General features: G+C 44.9%; 1 protein-coding gene across 2 annotated transcripts in view; it reads right to left on the bottom strand.

The window, feature by feature from the left end:
• The window catches only part of LOC143299697 (putative universal stress protein SSP1056), a 117,919-nt gene that overhangs the window by 14,057 nt on the left and 83,862 nt on the right, over positions 1-20,000 (bottom strand). For both annotated transcript variants that reach the window (XM_076613062.1, XM_076613060.1), the window contains exon 2: positions 2,923-3,009. In XM_076613062.1, coding sequence (XP_076469177.1) covers positions 2,923-3,009 — 87 coding nt within the window. The remainder of the gene's footprint in view (positions 1-2,922; positions 3,010-20,000) is intronic.

The raw sequence follows: 20,000 nt of genomic DNA, 5'->3' as shown, positions 1-20,000 counted from the left end.
AGGAAGGAAGGAGGGGAGTTCGCAAGCAAGGGAGATTGATAGAAAGAAGGAGAGAGAAAAAAAGGACAGACAGACAGAAAGAAAGAATTAGCATGGCTAAGAGCTAGCTATCTTATCTGAATCTATAATATTCTCGTATACAGCTGAACACAAAAGGAAGGAAGGCAGAAAGAAAGAAAGGAAGGAAGGAAGAAGGAAAGAAAGGAAAGAAGAAAGAAAGGAAAGAAGGAAGGAAAGAAAGGAAGGAAAAGGAAAGAAAGAAAGGAAGGAAGGAAGGAGGGAAAAAGAAAGGAAGAAAGAAAGGAAGGAAGAAAGAAAGAAAGGAAGGAAGAAAGGAAGGAAGGAAGGAAAGAAAGGAAAGAAGAAAGGAAGGAAGGAAGGAGGAAAAAAGAAAGGAAGGAAGGAAAGAAGAAGGAAAAAACAAAGAAAGGAAGAAAGAAAGAAAGGAAGGAAGGAAGGAAGGACGAAACAAAGAAAGAAAGAAAGGGAAAAGACAGACAGAAAGAATGGTGTATTTTCTTTTCCTCTGAACAAAAGTAAAATATCTTCTTTTTTCTTCTTTCTTTCTTTCTGGTTTTTTTCCCCCTCTCTTGTGCTAGTCATCTTGTTCTCATGTGCAGACGCGTTACACGAGCTTGCATGTGTGTATGTATATGTGTGTATCTGTCATCGTAAGTATGCGTGACTTCACGTTTGTCTTGATTCGGTTTATGTATGTACGCGTCCTATAGCGGAAACAACAAACGAAAAACAACAAAAACAAGAGAGGCAAGGCCTTCAAGACTCACTTGTGACTGAGAGTAAAACACACAAGCTTTTTATGTACTGACTATAATTTCAAAATGTAATGTTTAAGATGAGAAAGATCAGTTTAAAGCAAATTAAGTCTCCTAGCATTAATTACAGAGTAATTTCCCTTCTTCACTATCTGCACCAAAACGTTTGCAAAATAAATAAAACTTCCATGCTTAGCAAAAGAAGTTCCTGTTCGAACAAAAAATGATAATAATGACTGCTCTTGTTTTTGGGTCAGAATATCAGATCAAAGTGCCAAGTTTAGAGATTACAAAAAATATAAATATAACAGTAAATGCAGTTTGCATATAATTAGGCTTCTTTTTTTTTTTTTTTTTTGGTGCCCATCCCAGAGGTGCAATATTGTTTTAAACAAGATGACTGGAAAGAACTGATTTTTTCCTATTTTTATGCCTAATTTGGTGTCAACTGACAAAGTATTTGCAGAGAAAATGTCAATGTTAAAGTTTACCACGGACACACAGACACACAGACACACACACACACACACACACACACACACACACACACACACACACACACACACACACAGAGAGAGAGAGAGAGAACCAAACACCGGGTTAAAACACAGACTCACTTTGTTTACACAAGTGAGTCAAAAACAAAACCAAACAAAAACCAAAACCAAACAAACCATTTTTATACATTATATCAGAATGAATGTATGATAATATGGTGTAAAATTATTAACCCGCTGACTGCCGATGGCCGATCCTTGGTGGAGTAAGGTCAGTACAGCCTGGTTTTGAAGCTGCGGTTACTGCTTTCGTGTGCTTATCAATAGTGTAACCGATTTTTGCCGAACAAGAAGCAAGGCAATCCCGAAAGGAAAGGGTCCAAATTTAGGGCAGTGACACGACAGCCTTTGCTGTCTTACCTAAGTGACGTGACAGTCCTTCACGTACCGGAACGAACATAGTCGACAGAGGCAGTGAAGGGGTTAAAGAGAAGACCTCTTTGTGACACTGTGTTGAACTTGTAAACCCAAAGATGGAATTTAAAGAAACAAGGAAAAGAAAGAAAGAAAGAAGGCTGAGAAAAGAAAGGAAGGAAGGAAGGAAGGACACAAGTAAGCAAGAGAGGGAGAACGAAAGAAAGAAGGAAAATGACAGACAGACAGACAGACAGACAGACAGAAGGATGAAGAAAGGAAGCTAGCAAGACAAGGAAGCTAGGAAGTAAGCAAGAAAGAAAGGAAGAAAGAACGACAGAAAGGAAGAAAGAAGTGAAGAAAGGAAGAAAGAAAGACAGAAAGAAAGAGAGAAAAGAAAGGAAGAAAGAAAGAAAGGAAGGAAGGACCAAGGAAAGAAAGAAAGGAAGGAAGAAGGAAAGAAAGGAAAGAAGGAAGAAAGGAAGAAAGAAGGACAGAAAGGAAGAAAGAAAGAAAGAAAGAAAAAAAGAAAAGAAAGAAAGGAAGATAGAAAGAAAGAAAGGAATGAAAGAAAGAAAGGAAAAAAGACAGACAGAAGGAATGAAAGAAAATGAAAAAGAAAGTGGTCACCCTGATCGACAGTGTTAAGAAGATAATTGAAACAAACATATGTATCAATCAATAAGTACATAAATAGATAATATGAGGAGAAGGGCTTTGAAATCCAGTCAGAATTTTACTGACATAGATCCTTTGGGACGGATATCAATTCAGGGGGGAAAAAAAGAAAAAAAAAAGATATATATATATATATATTGTATACATCAAAACAATGAAATCTAGAGAGTACAATACAACGCAGAACAGTATAATGATACACAGTACAGTTCAGCACATCCCATAACACAGCATCTATCTATCTATCTATCTATCTACACACACACACACACACACACACACACACACACACACACACACACACACACACACACACACACACACACACACACACATCACACACACACAAACCCTAATATAACCTGTGGTATCATCTTATTATAGCGTATCATACCTCATCTTAAAGTACCATCAACTACAATTTCTTATGTAGACTTCGTCAGCCAGACAAACAAACAGTTGGACAGAGGGTTAGAGAGACAGACAGACAAGTGGACAGACAGACAGACAGACAGACAAGTGGACAGACAGACAGACAGACAGGGGTGGATACTCACTAGCCTCTCCGATTTCCTGGTCGTCGTGGTCAGTGCAGTGGAGAAGAACGACGAAGAAGTCGGGTTTGTGAACATAGTCCCTGTACCCTGAAACACACCACATAATATCTATATACTATGCGCGCATGTGTGTGTATGCGTGTGTATGCATGCGCGCTCGCGTGTGTGTCTATGTGAGAGGGGAGAGAGAAAAAAAGAGAGAGATAGAGGGGAGGGAGGGGGGGGGGGGTTGGCTTTGTGTATGGAGTCTTTTGTGTAACCTAAAATACATACCATACAGTGTGCATCACTGTATAAGAGAGAGAGGCAGAGAGAGAAAGAGAGAGACAGAGAGTGACAGACAGACAGACAGACAGAAACAGAGACAGAGAGAGATAGCATTCAACCTTCAGAAGATATATATATACACTTAGAAAGAGAAAGGGCGAGAGAGAAATCGGTCTGTGTGCACTGTCTTCTTAACTTGAAAAATAATTTCACACAATATGCGTCACTGTGCATATGAAAGTCCCTGTACCCTGAAATATACAAAATACACTCTGTGTAACTCTGTGTGTGTGTGTGTGTGTGTCTCTGTGTGTGTGTGTGTGTGTGTGTGTGTGTGTGTGTGTGTGTGAGAGAGAGAGAGAGAGAGAGAGAGAGAGAATGAGTACTTAAGCACACACACACAGACACACATACACAGAGAGACACACACACAGAGACACACACACACACACTCACTCACACACACATACAGAGAGAGAGAGAGAGAGAGAGAGAGAGAGACTCACACCCTAACGTAGACTGTATGACGTGTATTTCGAGACACGATTCAATTACTTCACTTAAATAAGCTCCCCCCCCCCCCCCCCAACCCCCCCCCCCCCCCCCATCGCCCCTATCCCTCCACACTCAACATTGTCTGGATGGCTTGCATTTCCAGCAAACTGCGCAAATTTTCAGAGCCAGTAAGCAACCCCACACAACAACCCAGACGAAAATCCGGTGCTCACAATAGAAAGCCCCATCAATCATAAAGTTAAGGAGGAAAAAAAAAAAACAGAAAAAAAAACGAACAACCAAAAATCCATCTAACCCTCACCCCCCCCCCCCCCCCCCCCCCCACCACCACCACCACCTGGCCAAAACAAACAAACAAACAAACAAACAAAAATAAAAAACAACCGATTCCCAAGAAAACAGAGCTCTGCCATACGAATAATCGAACACAACCATGGACCCGCTTGATTTACATGCCTGGAATTTGCCACAGCGGAGGTTGCCGAGAGAGCACGTGTGATGAACGAGAGCATGGGAACTCGGGGAGGAGATCGATGAAAAGAAGACGGAAGGCGCCAAGAGACGACCTGCCGAGACGCTATGAGAGACATCCAGCTCCCGCCCCCGTCACCCCCCCACCCCCCATCCCCCACCACCACTCCCCCTACCGCCACCCTGACATGTAGAAGCGTGCAAGAAGGAAGGGGGGGGGAGTGGTGGGATGAGGTATAATATAATAAAGGGGTGTGTGGGGGGGGTGGGGGGGGCGGTGTGGGTGGAGGTGGCGGTGGTCGATGATGTCAGCAGCACCTAGACAGATGCCGGTGGCGATGGCGATGATGATGATGATGATGGCGAGGGTGCCTATTGTGATAATGATGATGATGATGATGATGATGATGGTGTGGGTTGTGAGGGTCAGCAGAAAGGCCAGAGAAGTTGGCATTGCCTGTCCATGCCATGGAAGCAGTATTCATGACTATGTACTGGTGATGGGGGTGGTGGCATTGGTTATGATGGTGATGGTGAGAAGGAGGGGGGTGGTGGGAGGGGGTGGGGGGACAGGAGGATATTATCAGCGACAAATCTGCCATTGACCATTAAAGAGAATTCTTTTTAAATGCACAGGTTTTTTTTGTGTTTTTTTTCGATGGGGACGACAAAGATGACGACGGCGAAGATGGAAGTAAGAAAGGCCAATGGACTAGGATTTGTTGAAATGAGAGAATAAAAAAACAACCAGAAATAAAAGGCAAATGTCTACAATAACTTTATAAAAAAAACAAAAAAAAAAAAAAAAAACAACCTTTAACGACGTCAACCTTTTCTTTGTTCTCCTTCGCATTCTCCATCTTCTTCCTCTTTTGTAAAGTCATAGTCATATTCATTATCTTCAACCTCGTCTTCTTTAACATTCTCCTCTTCATCTTACTTCTTCCCCGTCCTCATCCATCTGTTTTATTTTAGTTATCTTTTTCTTTCTTTTAATATATCCATTTGTTTTTCTTCGTTACTAACAATCTGTGTGTGTGTGTGTCATTCACTGTAACACATGTTTCACAACCTCTAAAATAAGGAATATTTTCGTTTTTATCTATAATGCACACCGCTTCTCTTGTAAAAAAAAAAAAGGCTTGATCTTTGCAGAGAACCTTCTGTGAAGAGTAAACACACACACACAAACACAGATATCTGTGTGTGTGTGTGTGTGTGTGTGTGTGTGTGTGTGTGTGTGTGTGCGTGCACAATTCGAAACATCGGAGTCACAATTTTTTTTAAAACAAATAAACAACAAAAAAAAGAAGGGAAAAACCCATTGCTGTACTAACAATCAAGTATAACCACGGAACCATTTCGGCCAGTGTACAGACAGTGACCCCCCCCCCCCCCCCCTCACAGTACAGCGGAGCTGGCCGACGACAGAGAGCGCGTTTGATGAACGAGACAGAGCACTGCAACTCGGGGAAGATCGATGGAGAGGAGGAGAAGACGACGACGATAGGGTCAGGGGTCATCTGTGACGACACGAGTACAGACGGGCCTGTCGGGGTGCTGTGTGATTTCCAAGGAACCCCCCCACCCCCAACCTCCACCTCCACCATCATCCCAGAACTGGAAAGGGAAGCAAGAGGGAGGGGTGTGGATGGAGGGCGATGACATCAATGACACCTTGACAGATGAAAGAGACGGGCGCAATAGCCGAGTCGTTAAAGCGTTGGACTGTCAATCTGAGGGTCCCGAGTTCGAATCACGGTGACGGCGCCTGGTGGGTAAAGGGTGGAGATTTTTTACGATCTCCCAGGTCAACGTATGTGCAGACCTGCTTAGTGCCTGAACCCCCTTCGTGTGTATATGCAAGCAGAAGATCAAATACACACGTTAAAGATCCTGTAATCCATGTCAGCGTTCGGTGGGTTATGGAAACAAGAACATACCCAGCATGCACACCCCCGAAAACGGCGTATGGCTGCCTACATGGCGGGGTAAAAACGGTCATACACGTAAAAGCCCACTCGTGTGCATACGAGTGAACGCAGAAGAAGAAGAAGAAGACAGATGAAAGAAAGAGGACATGGGAGTGGGGGGGGGGTGATGATGATGGTAGTGGTGGTGGTGGTGGTGATAATGCTGATGGCTTGTGGCGGTGAGAGGAAAATAGTTGGAAGTTCAGTTCAGTTCAGTGGAGGTTGTCCTGTGTCCGTGCCACTTTGGAAATCATCGTAGATGTCTGTCTGTCAGCAAAGAGCACGGGTGTGGGTTAGGACGACGGTGTTTGACGACGATGATGATTACGATAACCCCGACGATAGTGACAATGATGATGATGATATATACGAGACTGGAGAAGAATGCCTTTTTTTGTTGTTGTTTTTTTTTTAGTATGGAATGCCCGAAATTTGCAACTATTCGAAATGAGTTCTTCTAAAAGAAGTATTTGAATCCGAATTCAGTTGTTTTTTTGTTATTTTGTTTTTGTTTTTTTGTGTTTTTTTGTTTTTTTCTTCAGTTTTATTGAAAGCATGGAGATTGTGTTTAAAAGTAGGACAGTACACAAGATAACGCGATATTCATCTGTTTTTCTCAGCAATTTCATGTGTTTCAATGGCTCTTTAGGTTTCAGTTTGGGTGTAGCCTATGATACCAACAACACGCGCGCGCACGTGTGTGTGTGTGTACGTGCATGCGCGTGTGTATGCTTGTATGTGTTGTTTACTATAAAATACGCTTCACAAGCAGTCAATCGTGATTGATTTCGCTTCATCTATTATGCATCTTTCCCTCTCTCTCTCTCTTCTTCGGAAGCCTTTCCATTGCAGCACACTTCCCAACGTCTAGACCCAGTAAGCAAATTCAAAACATATGGATATGTGAAGCCCAAAATAAAAATCCTCACCAATCATAAAACGATGAAAACGAATGCCAAGGAGAGAAAAAAAAAAAGAAGACCTCGGATGTATATGAAAAATCGAGTGGAACCATGGGGCCGCTTGATTTACATCCAGGAATTTCCCACAGCGGACGTTGACAAGGGAACAGCTTTGACGTACGAGAAATTTGCATCTCGGAAAAGACTGATGACGGTAAGAAAAGCGAAGGGCCGTGATTTTCGTGGCGCCACAAGTCGCCCTGCCGTAGTGCTGTGTGTCCTGTAAGGGCTCCTGAATTCTTACTCTACCCACGTCAAATATTTTTTTTCTAACCCCCCCCCCCCTCTCCCCCCCGAAACCCAAAACAGCTGGGGCAGATGGAAGAGAAAAGCTAAAGAAAAGGTAATAGTTTCAGTTTCAGTTTCACTTTCTCAAGGAGGCGTCACTGCGTTCGGACAAATCCATACACGCTACACCACATCTGTTGAGCAGATGCCTGACCAGCAGCATAACCCAACGCGCTTAGTCAGGCCTTGAGTGCATGCTTACATATTTGTGTACCTATGAAAGTGGATTTCATTTTACGTAATTTCGCCAGAGGACAACACTCTCGTTGCCATGGGTTCTTTTTCAGTGCGCCAAGTGCGTGCTGCACACGGGACCTCGGTTTATCGTCTCATCCGAAAGACTAGACGCTCAGTTTGATTTTCCAGTCAAACTTAGGAGAAAGGGCGAGAGCGGGATTCGAACCCACACCCTCACGGACTCTCTGTATTGGCAGCTGAGCGTCTTAACCATTCTGCCACCTTCCTCCTCATAACAACAACAACAACAAAATCATTTTTTTTCAAAAGACAACCTCTTGAACAGATGACTCACAACAGACCTAGCATCACACACGCGTCACTGTAACATTCCAGATTTAAAGAAAATGGATCCGTTTCAGAACACCTAATTGTAAAAAAAAAGGTAACTGAACGACCACAATAATTATAGCCACAAACAAAAACCGCACAGGCAATAATTATTCCGTCCGTTTCCCACTGTGCCCAGCTGTAAATTAAGCTTCAAATTTTTATCACATAGAACTGACGACAATGTTAAAGATAATAATTTCCCAGTTTTGAGAGCATACTTTTCTCGGTGGAAGAAAACAGGGTAGAGAATTTCACTGCATTTCCAGAAATGTCGTTTTGAGCAGAGTTTATCTGCTTTCTCAAAAAGCATGGATATGGAAAGACGTGACGAAATTCATCACCAAAACCACTCATGCTTACATAGTTTCCTTCATAAACATTCCTTTTCGTTTAAAAAAAGAAAGAAAAAAGTCTTCCTTCTTGATCAGATAAATTGGTATTAAAGCGTTCTTAATTTCAAGGATGCAGACATTAGATGATGTGGAAGAATTGTAATATTACTTCTTCCACATACACCACTGAGAGGGGTGGAGGGAAGAAAGGGGGTGGAGCGAAATTTTTTTTAATTTTTTATGGTGTCTTCTTCCCCCCGCCCCCCCCCCCCCTTTTTTTTTTTTTTTTTTTTTTTTTTTTTAATGACGTCTTTTCTTTTTTTTATTCTTTCTTTTTTCTGCTGCTTTTTTTTTTTTTTTTTTTTTTTTAAATGACGACTTCTTTTCTTTTTTTCTTTCTTTTTTCTGCTTTTTTTTTTTTTTTTTTTAATGACGTCTTTTCTTTTTCGTTCTTTTAAAAAAAAATATTTTTAAAAATCTATTCCCCCCCCTTGCACAGAAGGTTATATTTTCTTTTCAACATCGTCTCCATTACAATTTCACATGAAATTCCACCTCAATAAAACAGAATAGCAATTTACACCACCTTTAGCGATAGATGTCATATACATACATGTATAATAATTTTTATATGGTGACAGTTTGCAAGAGTGTGTGTGTGTTGTTGTTTTTTTGTTTTTTTTTTTAGTAAACAAATAAATGACGAACAAGCAGGAAAGAATGTATGAAGAAGAGAAGAAGAAAAAAAAAAAAACAACAAACACACAAACAAACAACAACAGCAACAGAAAGGGAGTGGAGCGATGATATTAATTCAATCAATGGCACCCAGACAGATGGAAGCAGGAGTGGAAGGACAGGGATGTCGATGATGATGGTGATGATGATGATGATGATTGTGAAGGTGATGATGAAGAACGCGTGGAGCATGGGACAAAAGGGCTGTTCCTAGCAAAATTCTGTAGAGAAATCCACTTCGATAGGAAAAACAAATATAACTGCACGCAGAAAAAAAAAAAAAAGGTGGCGCTGTAGTGTAGCGACGCGCTCTCCCTGGGTAGAGCAGCCCGAATTTCACGCAGAGAAATCTGCTGTGATAAAAAGAAATACAAATACAAATACTTATTTTTACCACTTGTCGCTACACTACAGTGCCACCCTTTTTTTTTTTGGCATTTTTTCTTCCGTGCAGTTATATTTGTTTTTCCTATCGAAGTGGATTTCTCTACAGAATTTTGCTAGGAACAACCCTTTTGTTGCCGTGGGTTCTTTTACGTGCGCTAACTGCATGCTGCACACGGGACCTCGGTTTATCGTCTCATCCGAATGACTAGCGTCCAGACTAGCGTCCAGACCACAACTCAAGGTCGCGCTCAGATTCTCTCGCTTCCTACGCGGACGCGTTACCTCTAGGCCATTACTCCACGTATTCCAATGTGTGTGTGTGGAATTATTCCAATAATAATGATAAATAGATAAAGCCATGAGGTGTGGGAGTTGTCCCTCCGTGTCACAGACGTCGTCAGTCACACAATCAGCAACGGTGATGATGATGGTAGCGGTCATGGTCATGCTGGTTGATTAAAATGATGAATGTGATGATGGGGAAGAGGACACGATTAGCAAATACCAACTGTGCCAAAGGCTGTGATAGCTTATTTTTTTCAAACTTAAGTCGCGATTACTGATAATTATCTTCTTTTTTTTCTTCTTTTTTTTCTCCCTTGCAGAGAAGGTTATATTTGTCAAGAAACATGTAATCACATTTCACATTTGGGTAAACAATATAACAAAATACATTGATTCCAACAAAAACAATGAAGCATTACACCGTAGAATCTGCTTCGAGGAAAACACATAAACACTGACCCTCGCTTCACTGAAGTTATATCATTCATCCAACTGCAAGGTTTTGGTTTTTGTTTTTTTTGTTTTTGCATCTCCCCAATCCCAACAAACACTCACACACAGTGAGGCCCACACACACACACACACATACTCTTTAACGTATAATCCCATAATCTCACATAATCTCCTTCTGAGACATCGAGGGAACACCAAGAATAATCCAGTTTAATACAGGTTCTTAGAACGTACAAACATAATTTGATAATTATCTTTTCTATAAAAAAAACAACAACACACACACAAAACACACACTCACACCCTAACTATACCAAGGGGCTATGATACTCTTTTAAACTTATGTCACAATAATTGATTTCTTTTTCTAAAGCTGCAAAATAACACCCAAAATGAGAGTTTAAAAAATGAAGAAAGAAAATAGGGGGGGGGGGGGGGGGGGGGGGAGAAAACTTTATAAGATCCACAGATGAATATACCATATCACTTGCACACACACACACACACACACACACACACACACACACACAGAGAGAGACACTCAGACACACACACACACACACACACACACACACACACACTTCACTCCCCACCCCACATCTCCACGCACGCACACACACACACACACACACACACACACACACCACACACACACACACACACACACACACACACACACACACACACACACTTCACTCCCCACCCCCCACATCCACAGAGAGAGAGAGAGAGAGACGCACACACACACACACACACACACACTGAAACCTACCTTTTAAATATATCAGATACAAAACACAGACAAGCTTTAACGAAACTCAGAATAAGCGCGCATGACCTAAAGATTGAGAAAGGTAGATATTTAAATATTCCACAAGAAGACAGATTGTGCAACAAATGTAACATCCTGGAAGACGAAATCCATCTTCTTGATCATTGTATTAAATATGAAACCTTAAGGCAACAATTTTTAAAGGATATTCAAAATTCGAATAACACAGGACATATTCCCAGTCAGGTGATGCTAACAGATGATGAATATATACAAACAAGATTAGGAAAATTTGTGTATGAATGCTGCTGCAATTTACCGCATTAACTGATTGATAAATTGTGTGTTTTTCATTCGTTCATTCATTTACCATTGCAATTGTGTCTTATAAACCTTCCGGTTTCATGACAATAAAATCTAAAATCTAAAAAAAAAAAAAAATCTAAAAAAAAAATCTAAATCTAAAAAATCACACACACACAAACACACACACACACACACACACAATGCCGTCGATCCCATCTACCTCCCACCTCCCTCTCTTCCCCCCCCCCTCCAGCTCCCAACCCCCACTCCCACCCCCAGAAAAAATAAACAAGATAAAAACAACAACAACAACAACAAAAAACTTTCCATACACACACAACACACATAGGGAGTAAGCTAGCCCTCCAGTAGGGAGGTTGGGTGGGGGGGTGGGGGGGGGGAGAATGTTGCGTTTTCAACAGACACATCACTTTTCCCCTAAGAAAAATAAACTGAAAGGTTGCAGCCCAACTTGCTGCCCCGCCCCGCCCCGCCCCGCCCTCCCTCATACCCCTCCCCTCCACACACACACACACACACACACACACACACACACACACACACACAAACACCTCCCTCACTCGTGCTGCAGTTCTGGCTCTCTGTTCTCCTCTGTGTGTGTGTGTGTGTGTGTGTGTGTGTGTGTGTGTGTGTGTTCTGTGGTTATCACATATACCATTCACATTTACCCAACTCTGTGTGGACGTTTTGGGTGTGGAATGTGTGTGTGTGTGTGTGTGTGTGTGTGTGTGTGTGTGTGTGACTGGGTGCGCGCACATGCTTGCATGCATGACTGTTTGTCTCTTTAACGGCTTAGCTATTCACACACACACACACACACACACACACACACACACACACACACACACACACACTGTTTGTGTACTGGCAACAAAATACGTACTGGGGAATATTCTTCCCTGCGCGCCTGTCTCGTTGTTGCATGAAAAAGACGTGGCCATTAGTGCCAAAAGAGCTTTGTTCAGCATCGGAGGAAGCAATATATAGTGGATAATGATTCCTAAGAGATTTCAGGAAACTCTCTCTTTTCTTTATAGCTTGCCATCAGGGCCAAGAACGCTTTGTTATGCATTCAGAAAACGGGGAGAGAGAGAGAGACGGAGACAGAGACAGAGAGACAGACAGAGACAGTGAGACAGAGAGATGCACAAGGTGGTGAGGGTAGACAGGGCATGGGTGGCGTGGGAGGGGGTGGGGGTTGGGGTGGCCAAGACAGAGAGGTATAGACAGAGAGGGCTTTCTGGTTTCGATCCCCGCTTGATTACAGTCGTACGACCCACTGCAACGTGCTTGGCAACGAGACTGCTGACTCCCTGGCAAAGGAAGGCACTACTGAATCCAGGACCATCATAAAGGCAGCAGCAGAACAAGTGGAAGCGGCAGCATCCATGCCACAACAGAGCAGACCCGTACTACCTGCTGACTCGTCGAGAGCAGGCAGCCATTTTCAGGCTCAGGACAAGGCCACAACCGCCTGAAACACCACCTTTACACGAAACTCCGTATCGGCGACACAGAGCAGTGCCCCTGCAGAACAGGCAGCCAGACAACAGAACATCTGCTGCAGTCCTGCCCGCTCACACCAAGCGCTCCGAGAGAAAACCTGGCCCGACCCAATCCCAGCGGCCCGGAAGCTCTACGGAGGACTGGAGGACCTGCGACGTAACTGCCGCCTTCGTCGAGGAAACGGGGGAATCCATCTGATAAATGACGAACGAGACAACAACACCAGACGCACAAGACGAAACAATAGTCACGTCCTGTAGAAAAAAGCAAAAACAAAAAAACAAAAACAAACAAACAAACAAACACGGTATTAACGATAATTTTTACTTTTGATCAAAATCATGGCGTTTTAGATGAATACACAATCGTGGACAACATCTGTACGAGTTTTTTAATTGCTTCAGTACGACGGCGCGTTCATATGCCTTGACTCTTTTACCGCACTCGAACCACTTGGTTGATTAAAAGGTTTAAACCAAATGCGAAACCTAAAGAGTGTGGGTACAGGTGGTTTTGGAGCTTTAATCTTTTTAAAAATAAATTATATATATATATATATTAAAGCTCCAAAACCACCTGTACCCACACTCTTTAGGTTTCGCATTTGGTTTAAATCAAAACCTGCTTCGAAAGTGATACACCTTCGTTCTAATAAGCTTTTCCTTCGTTCGAACAAGCTTCTGTCCTCTTCTGATAGCTCTGGACAGCATACAATCGTGGACAACATTTATAGGCCCCTGCATGAGTTTTGAATGGCGCGTGCATATGGCTTGACTCTCTCTCTCTCTCTCTCTCTCTCTCTTTTTTTTTTTTTTTTTCTTTTTTCTTCCCCCTCACTCCCTACTCACTCTTTGATTAATGTCTCTCCGCTATGGACGCTGGCACTCCCAGTGAGTCAAATGACTCGTTTCCTGATAAGACGAACTGAGTGGCCAGGGCAGATTCTGGCTTTATAAAGTAATTGCCTCCCTTCCTGTCAGCACTCTCCTTTGTGGGTGATTTTTTTTTTCTTCTTCTTCTTCTTCTTCTTTTTTTAACTCACTCAGTACGGCCAGTCCTCTCTTCTCCTCTACACAGACCCCTCGGATGTCCAGTGGGTGTCTGAATGACCCAACCTTTAGCTTCCGTCGTCAGAATTGTGGTATTCTTTGTCAACATTCACCTCTTCAGTATAAGAGCCTTCCGCTTGCAATATTTTGATGATGGTAATTGGGCTGAAACGCTGTTAACGTCGTCCCTTTCGCCGTTCGTATGGAGAGAGTTAACCCAACTCGAAACCGGCGCCAAGCTGTGCGGCTGGGCTAGCCCGCCGTTTTGTCCTGTCTGAAGTCTCGCGGGAGTCTGAGTTACTTACTCGCAATTAATGGGCAGGCTCGCGAGAGTCTGAGTTACTTACTCGCAATTAATGGGCAGGCTCGCGGGAGTCTGAGTTACTTACTCGCAATTAATGGGCAGGCTCGCGAGAGTCTGAGTTACTTACTCGCAATTAATGGGCAGGCTCGCGAGAGTCTGAGTTACTTACTCGCAATTAATGGGCAGGCTCGCGGGAGTCTGAGTTACTTACTCGCAGTTAATGGGCAGGCTCGCGAGAGTCTGAGTTACTTACTCGCAATTAATGGGCAGGCTCGCGAGAGTCTGAGTTACTTACTCTCAATTAATGGGAAGGCTCGCGGGAGTCTGAGTTACTTACTCGCAATTAATGGGCAGGCTCGCGAGAGTCTGAGTTACTTACTCGCAATTAATGGGCAGGCTCGCGAGAGTCTGACTTCCTTCCCCGCAATCAATGGGCTTCAGAAGTGAATCCTCCCACTGAGATACTGTGGAGAGGCTAACGACGGTAATAATGCAAATGGAAATGAATGAATGTGTGCGTGTCTGCCTGGACGATTTTTCATTCTCTGTCTGTCTGTCTGTCTGTCTGTGTCTCTCTTCGTATTCGCGCGTGTGCGCGCGTATCTGCGAGTTTAAGGGATTTTTTTTTTCGCTCTAACTCTCTGTCAATGTCACGTCAGTTTATCTACTAGTACTTTAAATACCCTTTTACTTCCACCTCTAAAAATCAGTCAGTGTGTGTGTGTGTGTGTGTGCGTGTGTGTGTGTGTGTGTGTGAGGCGTGCGTGCGTGCGTGCGTGCGTGCACGTTTTAGGAAGAGAGTGAGACAGAAAGAGGAGGCGTAGTAGCAGACAATAAAGTGACTAGAGACAGAGAGAGAGAGAAAGACTCATCCTTCCCACTCGAGACGTTAAATCTCCCAGTCAGCTCATCAATCGATTCCGGACAAGACGGTGTGAGAACTGAAAGGACCCCGAGACAGCACTGAATGTACGTGATTGCCTCCCTTCCCGTCAGGGCTTCTCTCCCTCGTGGGGGTGTACCGTTCTCTTCTAGAAGTCCAGGTCAGCACCGACCACGTCCACAGAACTAAGCCACCATTTTGTCCCGTCACAAGTCTCGCGAGACTCGGGAGTTAATCACACGTGATCAATGGGAAGCGGTGCGTTCTGCGATGTTCTGGGATACTGTGACGATATGCATGTGTGTGGGTGTGTGTTGTGTGTGTGTGTGTGTGTGTGTGTGTGTGTGTGTGCGTAGGCAGTGTGCGCGCATGGGCAGTGTGCTCTGTCTGTCTGCCCCCTCCTCCGACCCCCCCCCCCCCCCCCCGTCCGCCCCCCTTCCTGTCTCTCCCCTTCTTTCTCTCTTAACATGGTTTGCCTGTCTGTCCTTAAATAAATCCACAAAGCGGTCATTACTTTCTTGCATGCAGACGTAATTGCTGTATAATATTTGCACTCAAGTTTCCAGCCCTTCACGAAGGGGTTGAGGTGTATCTCAATAAATCATCCAAACGTCTTAAGGAAGTTTAAAGATCTAACACTGTTTTGCTATAAACTGCACCTCACATCACCCCCCCCCCCCCCCCCCCCCCCCCCCCCGCCGACCCCCCCCCCCCCCCCCCCCCCCTGTTCCCGCCAGGTGAGGAGAATTAAAACCGTCTCTGATCAGACCCATCCCCCATCCCCCAACCCCTCTAAAATTAGGAGTCTAAAGCCGTTCTGCACTAAACCAAACCCTTATTCTGGTGTTAAAAGATTAAAGCCCCCAAAGCCTTTTTTTTTCTTAAATGGCCAGAGAGGCAGTGAATTCATATTCACGTAGTCAAGGGCTCGGCACAGGAAGGCGAGAGAGCCAATCCTCTTCTTTCCGCTGCTTTAACCTTCCCAGACCATGGCCAAACATACACCCTTTCTCACCTGAGTGGGATGAGGCAAAGTGGAGCAGAGAGCCTTTCCCAAGGACCCAAGACCCGCACACCGAAACGGGTCCTCGAATTAAATCTAAAGCCTGAGGCAAAAACGATACTGAGTGACAGCTTCAGGAAAGCATGGCGCCAACGTCTGGACATCGGGACGGAAGACAAAAACGACGGCATCCATGAGCTGGACAGAGCGGCACAGGTCACAATCTTCAGACTGCGAACAGGACACTGTCAGTTCCTCTCCCACCTCTACCGTCTGAAGATATCAAATACTGACCAGTGCCCTTGTGGCACAGGCCCACAGACCCCATCCCATATCCTGCAGTCCTGCCCCACCTTCGACGCTCTGAGACGCCAGGCATGGCCCAGCCCTGTGGAGCTCCAAGATAAACTGTGGGGACCGGTGGGGTCCCTGCGACGGACCGCGGACTTCGCTGTCCTGACCAGACTGAAAATCTAACGTGGCCATGGAACGCGGAAGAAGAAGAAGAAATCTAAATCCTAACCAATTTAACCACCGCACCGCCTCTGGTGTAATGTTTTGTTTGTTTGTTGTTGTTGTTGTTTCTTTTTTGATGTTTCCTAGAGAGAGAGAGAGAGAGACAAAGACAGAGACAAAGACAGAGACAGAGAGAGACAGACAGACAGATAGACAGACACACAGAGAGACAGAGAGAGAGAGAGATGGGAGGGGGTGGGTGGGGCCTTCATTGTCTCCTGTCACCATGACAGTTGCAGGCTACGTCAACTTCTGTGACGTCATTCCCAGAATGATGAGAAATGGAAGAAGGAAGTCACCTTCCTTCCCCCCCCCCCCCCCCCGCCCCCCCCCCCCACTCTCTCTCTCTCTTTCTCACACACACACACACACACACACAAGATCATAAACATATCTATACATGCGCTCGCCCTCACTCACTCACACGACCCCTATACTTTTTTCCCCATTCCCTATACCACCCACATTTCCATCTAAAAACACGTGTGAAAAAGACGTTCAAGAAAGAAAAGAATCACACACACACACACACACACACACACACACACACACACACACACACACACACACACACACACACACACACACACACACTAAATACAAGCATAAACGCATATTCAAGCACACGCGTGCACTCATGCACTCCAGTCCCCACACCCTTCCCCCACCCCCCACCCAGATACACACACACACACACACACACACACACAAGCCCGGACCCCTCCCTCCCCCCCTTACCTACTGCCCCCCCCCCCCCCCACCCCCTCACACACACACACACACACACACACACACACACACACACACAGGCCGAAAGTCAGATCGAAAGACACTGAAAGACAGACAGTTTGGCAAAGCGACTGGCAGTGGAAAAAAAAAAGAGATGAAGATGAACAGTCGGTATATATGTATAGAGAGAGAGGATTGACGAAGGAATAGTGCATTGTGCAGAGAGAGACTGACAGACCCGGTGCACCGCTTTGGAACTTCCCACAGAAGGAAGCACTGTAAACAACCGTCATCTGCAAAAATCCAAATGGATGTGGGAACGCTCCTTGCTCTGGAACTGTGCCAGACTGTGTGTGTGGGAGGGGGAGGAGGGGGAGGGGGAGGAGGAGGAGCGTTGGGGGGGGAGGGGAGAGGGGGGAGGGAGAGGGGGCGGGAGCGGGGTCAGGTGTAAGACTTGTATGTGTGTGTAAGGGGGGTGGGGGGTGGGGGCGGCGGGAGTGGGGAGGGGGAGAGGGGGCGGTTAAGGGTGTGTGTGAGTATGTGTGTTTGACTGTATGTTCGTTGGTTCTTTAGTTTAACCGGGAATTTTCACTGTGATGTTAGACTCGTGTGTGTGTGTGTGTGTGTGTGTGTGTGTGTGTGTGTGTGTGTGCGCGTGCGTGTGTGTGTGTGTGTGTGTGTGTGTTAATGAGTGAGTGTGAGTGTGTGTGCGCGCGCGTGTGCGAGTGTGGTGTGTGTTATGTGTGTGTGTGTGTGTGTGTGTGTGTGTGTGGCTGTCTGTGTATTCACGCGGGCGTTGAGGAGGAGGGTTTTAGATGTGTATGTCTCTGTTTCTGTCTGTCTGTCTGTCTGTTTGCGTGCCTGCCTGCCTGTGAGTGTTTTTGTATTCACGCGGGTGTGGATCAAGTCAAATCAAGTGAAGTCACTCAAAACGAGAAACCGACCCGACACATGGTCGCCGATAATAATCAATGATATGTCTGACATTAAAATAAAATAAAATAAAACTTGAGAAGACATGAGCATGATATATTGTAAGGGGGAGACAGGGTAATTGTGAATAAAGTGACCAACGATAAACGTTCATGAACAAGTGTTCTTTTCTTATGAGGAAGAAAACTTGCATGTATGTATGTATGTATGTATTTATGCATGTACGTATCTACCTGTCGGTCGATCTATCTATCCATCCATCCATCTACTAGCATAAATAAATCCCTGCTTACTAGTATTTGCGTATGTATGTGTCCATGCGTGTGTGTGTGTAAATGCGAGTATGCATAATAAAGTGTGTAGTTATGTCTGTGTGTGAATATGTATGTATAATGTGTGCGCCGGGCATGCGTGGGTGCGTGCGTGCGTGCGTGTGTGTGTGTGTGTGTGTGTGGTGTTTGCTGTCTGTCTGTCTGTCTGTCTATCTGTACTACACGAGCGGGTCTGTATGAGTCGGTGTTTAGTTGTGTCAGTGGCTGTTGGTGAGCGCGACATGAAAAATACAAGAACGTTGTAGAGAGAGAGAGAGAGAGAGAGCAATGCTCTTCCAAACAGAGAAGTGCGAGTACCGCACGTGCCCACAGAGTATGGCAGTGAGTCTGGCTTCCGGTCCTTGCTGCCGCTGTCATCTTTTGATATAAGTATTTCCTTCTTCCCGTCTTTCGTTATACGTTTGGTTTTGTTTTTTTTTGTTTGGTTTGGTTTTTTGGTGTGTGTGTGTGTGTGTGTGTGTGTGTGTGTGTGTGTGTGTGTGTGTGTGTGTGTGTGTGTTTTGTTTTTGTTTGTTTTTTTCTCTTTTTTTGTTTGTTTTTTTAATGTCTGTTGTAATATTGTTTACCCTGTTTATCCTGCACCCCACCCACACACACACACACACATCCCCCCTCTCCCCCCCCCCCCCCTTTTTTTTTTCTTATTCATTTATTCTTATTTAGAGGACGTGTTAGTTTTATCACGTTTTTAAGTCTTTTGAATTGTTTCTTTGTTTCTATTTGGGGTCTGCCCCCACCCCCCCCCTTCACCACCGCCCCCGGAAACTTAACCACCCCCTCCCCCCCCACCCACACACACACACACATACACAACCAAAAAACACGTGTACTTGATTTTCAAGCTCTCCAACATGTGATGTCTTCAGCGATATAGAGTCTCTCTCTCTCTCTCTCTCTCTCTGTGAGTGTGTGCGTGTGTGTGTGTGTGTGTGTGTGTGTGTGTGTGTGTGTGTGTGTGTGTGCGTGCGAGGTGGGAAAGAGAGACTGGGAAGGGAGGTTTTTGGCCAATAAGATGGGGCTGGGGGGTGGGGGGGGGGGGAGAAGATGATTCCACCATCCAGACCCAGACCCCATAATTGTTCCTCAGTCAGAAAACATTATGTGTTCACACACACACACACACAAAAATCACCCACGGAACTATTCACAGACTGCGTCGTTAAATGTCGCTGGTACAAGAAGAATTTGCCAATATCGTTGGGTGGGGAGGGAGGGAGAGAGGGGGCGGGGGCGGGGGGGGGGGGGGGGTGAATGGTGGGGGTGGACGGTGCTCTTGAAGAAACCTGTAACCGGGGAGTTATTGTGGAATATCAGTCCCTGCCCTGCACAAAACGTCTGAGGTTCTGGAATTGAATGCTGATGTGGGGAGTGGTAGGGCCGGGGAGAGGGGTGCCACTGGCTTAAAAGGACTTCCATGTGCAAATTGATGATGGATGGTTGAGCGTTGTCAAGGCTGTGTGTGTGTGTGTGTGTGTGTGTGTG

Source organism: Babylonia areolata, chromosome 25 (assembly GCF_041734735.1).
Source record: "Babylonia areolata isolate BAREFJ2019XMU chromosome 25, ASM4173473v1, whole genome shotgun sequence".
NCBI lineage: Eukaryota > Metazoa > Mollusca > Gastropoda > Neogastropoda > Buccinidae > Babylonia > Babylonia areolata.
Note: the sequence above shows the minus strand (reverse complement) of the source record. Positions and strands in the feature narration are given on the sequence as shown.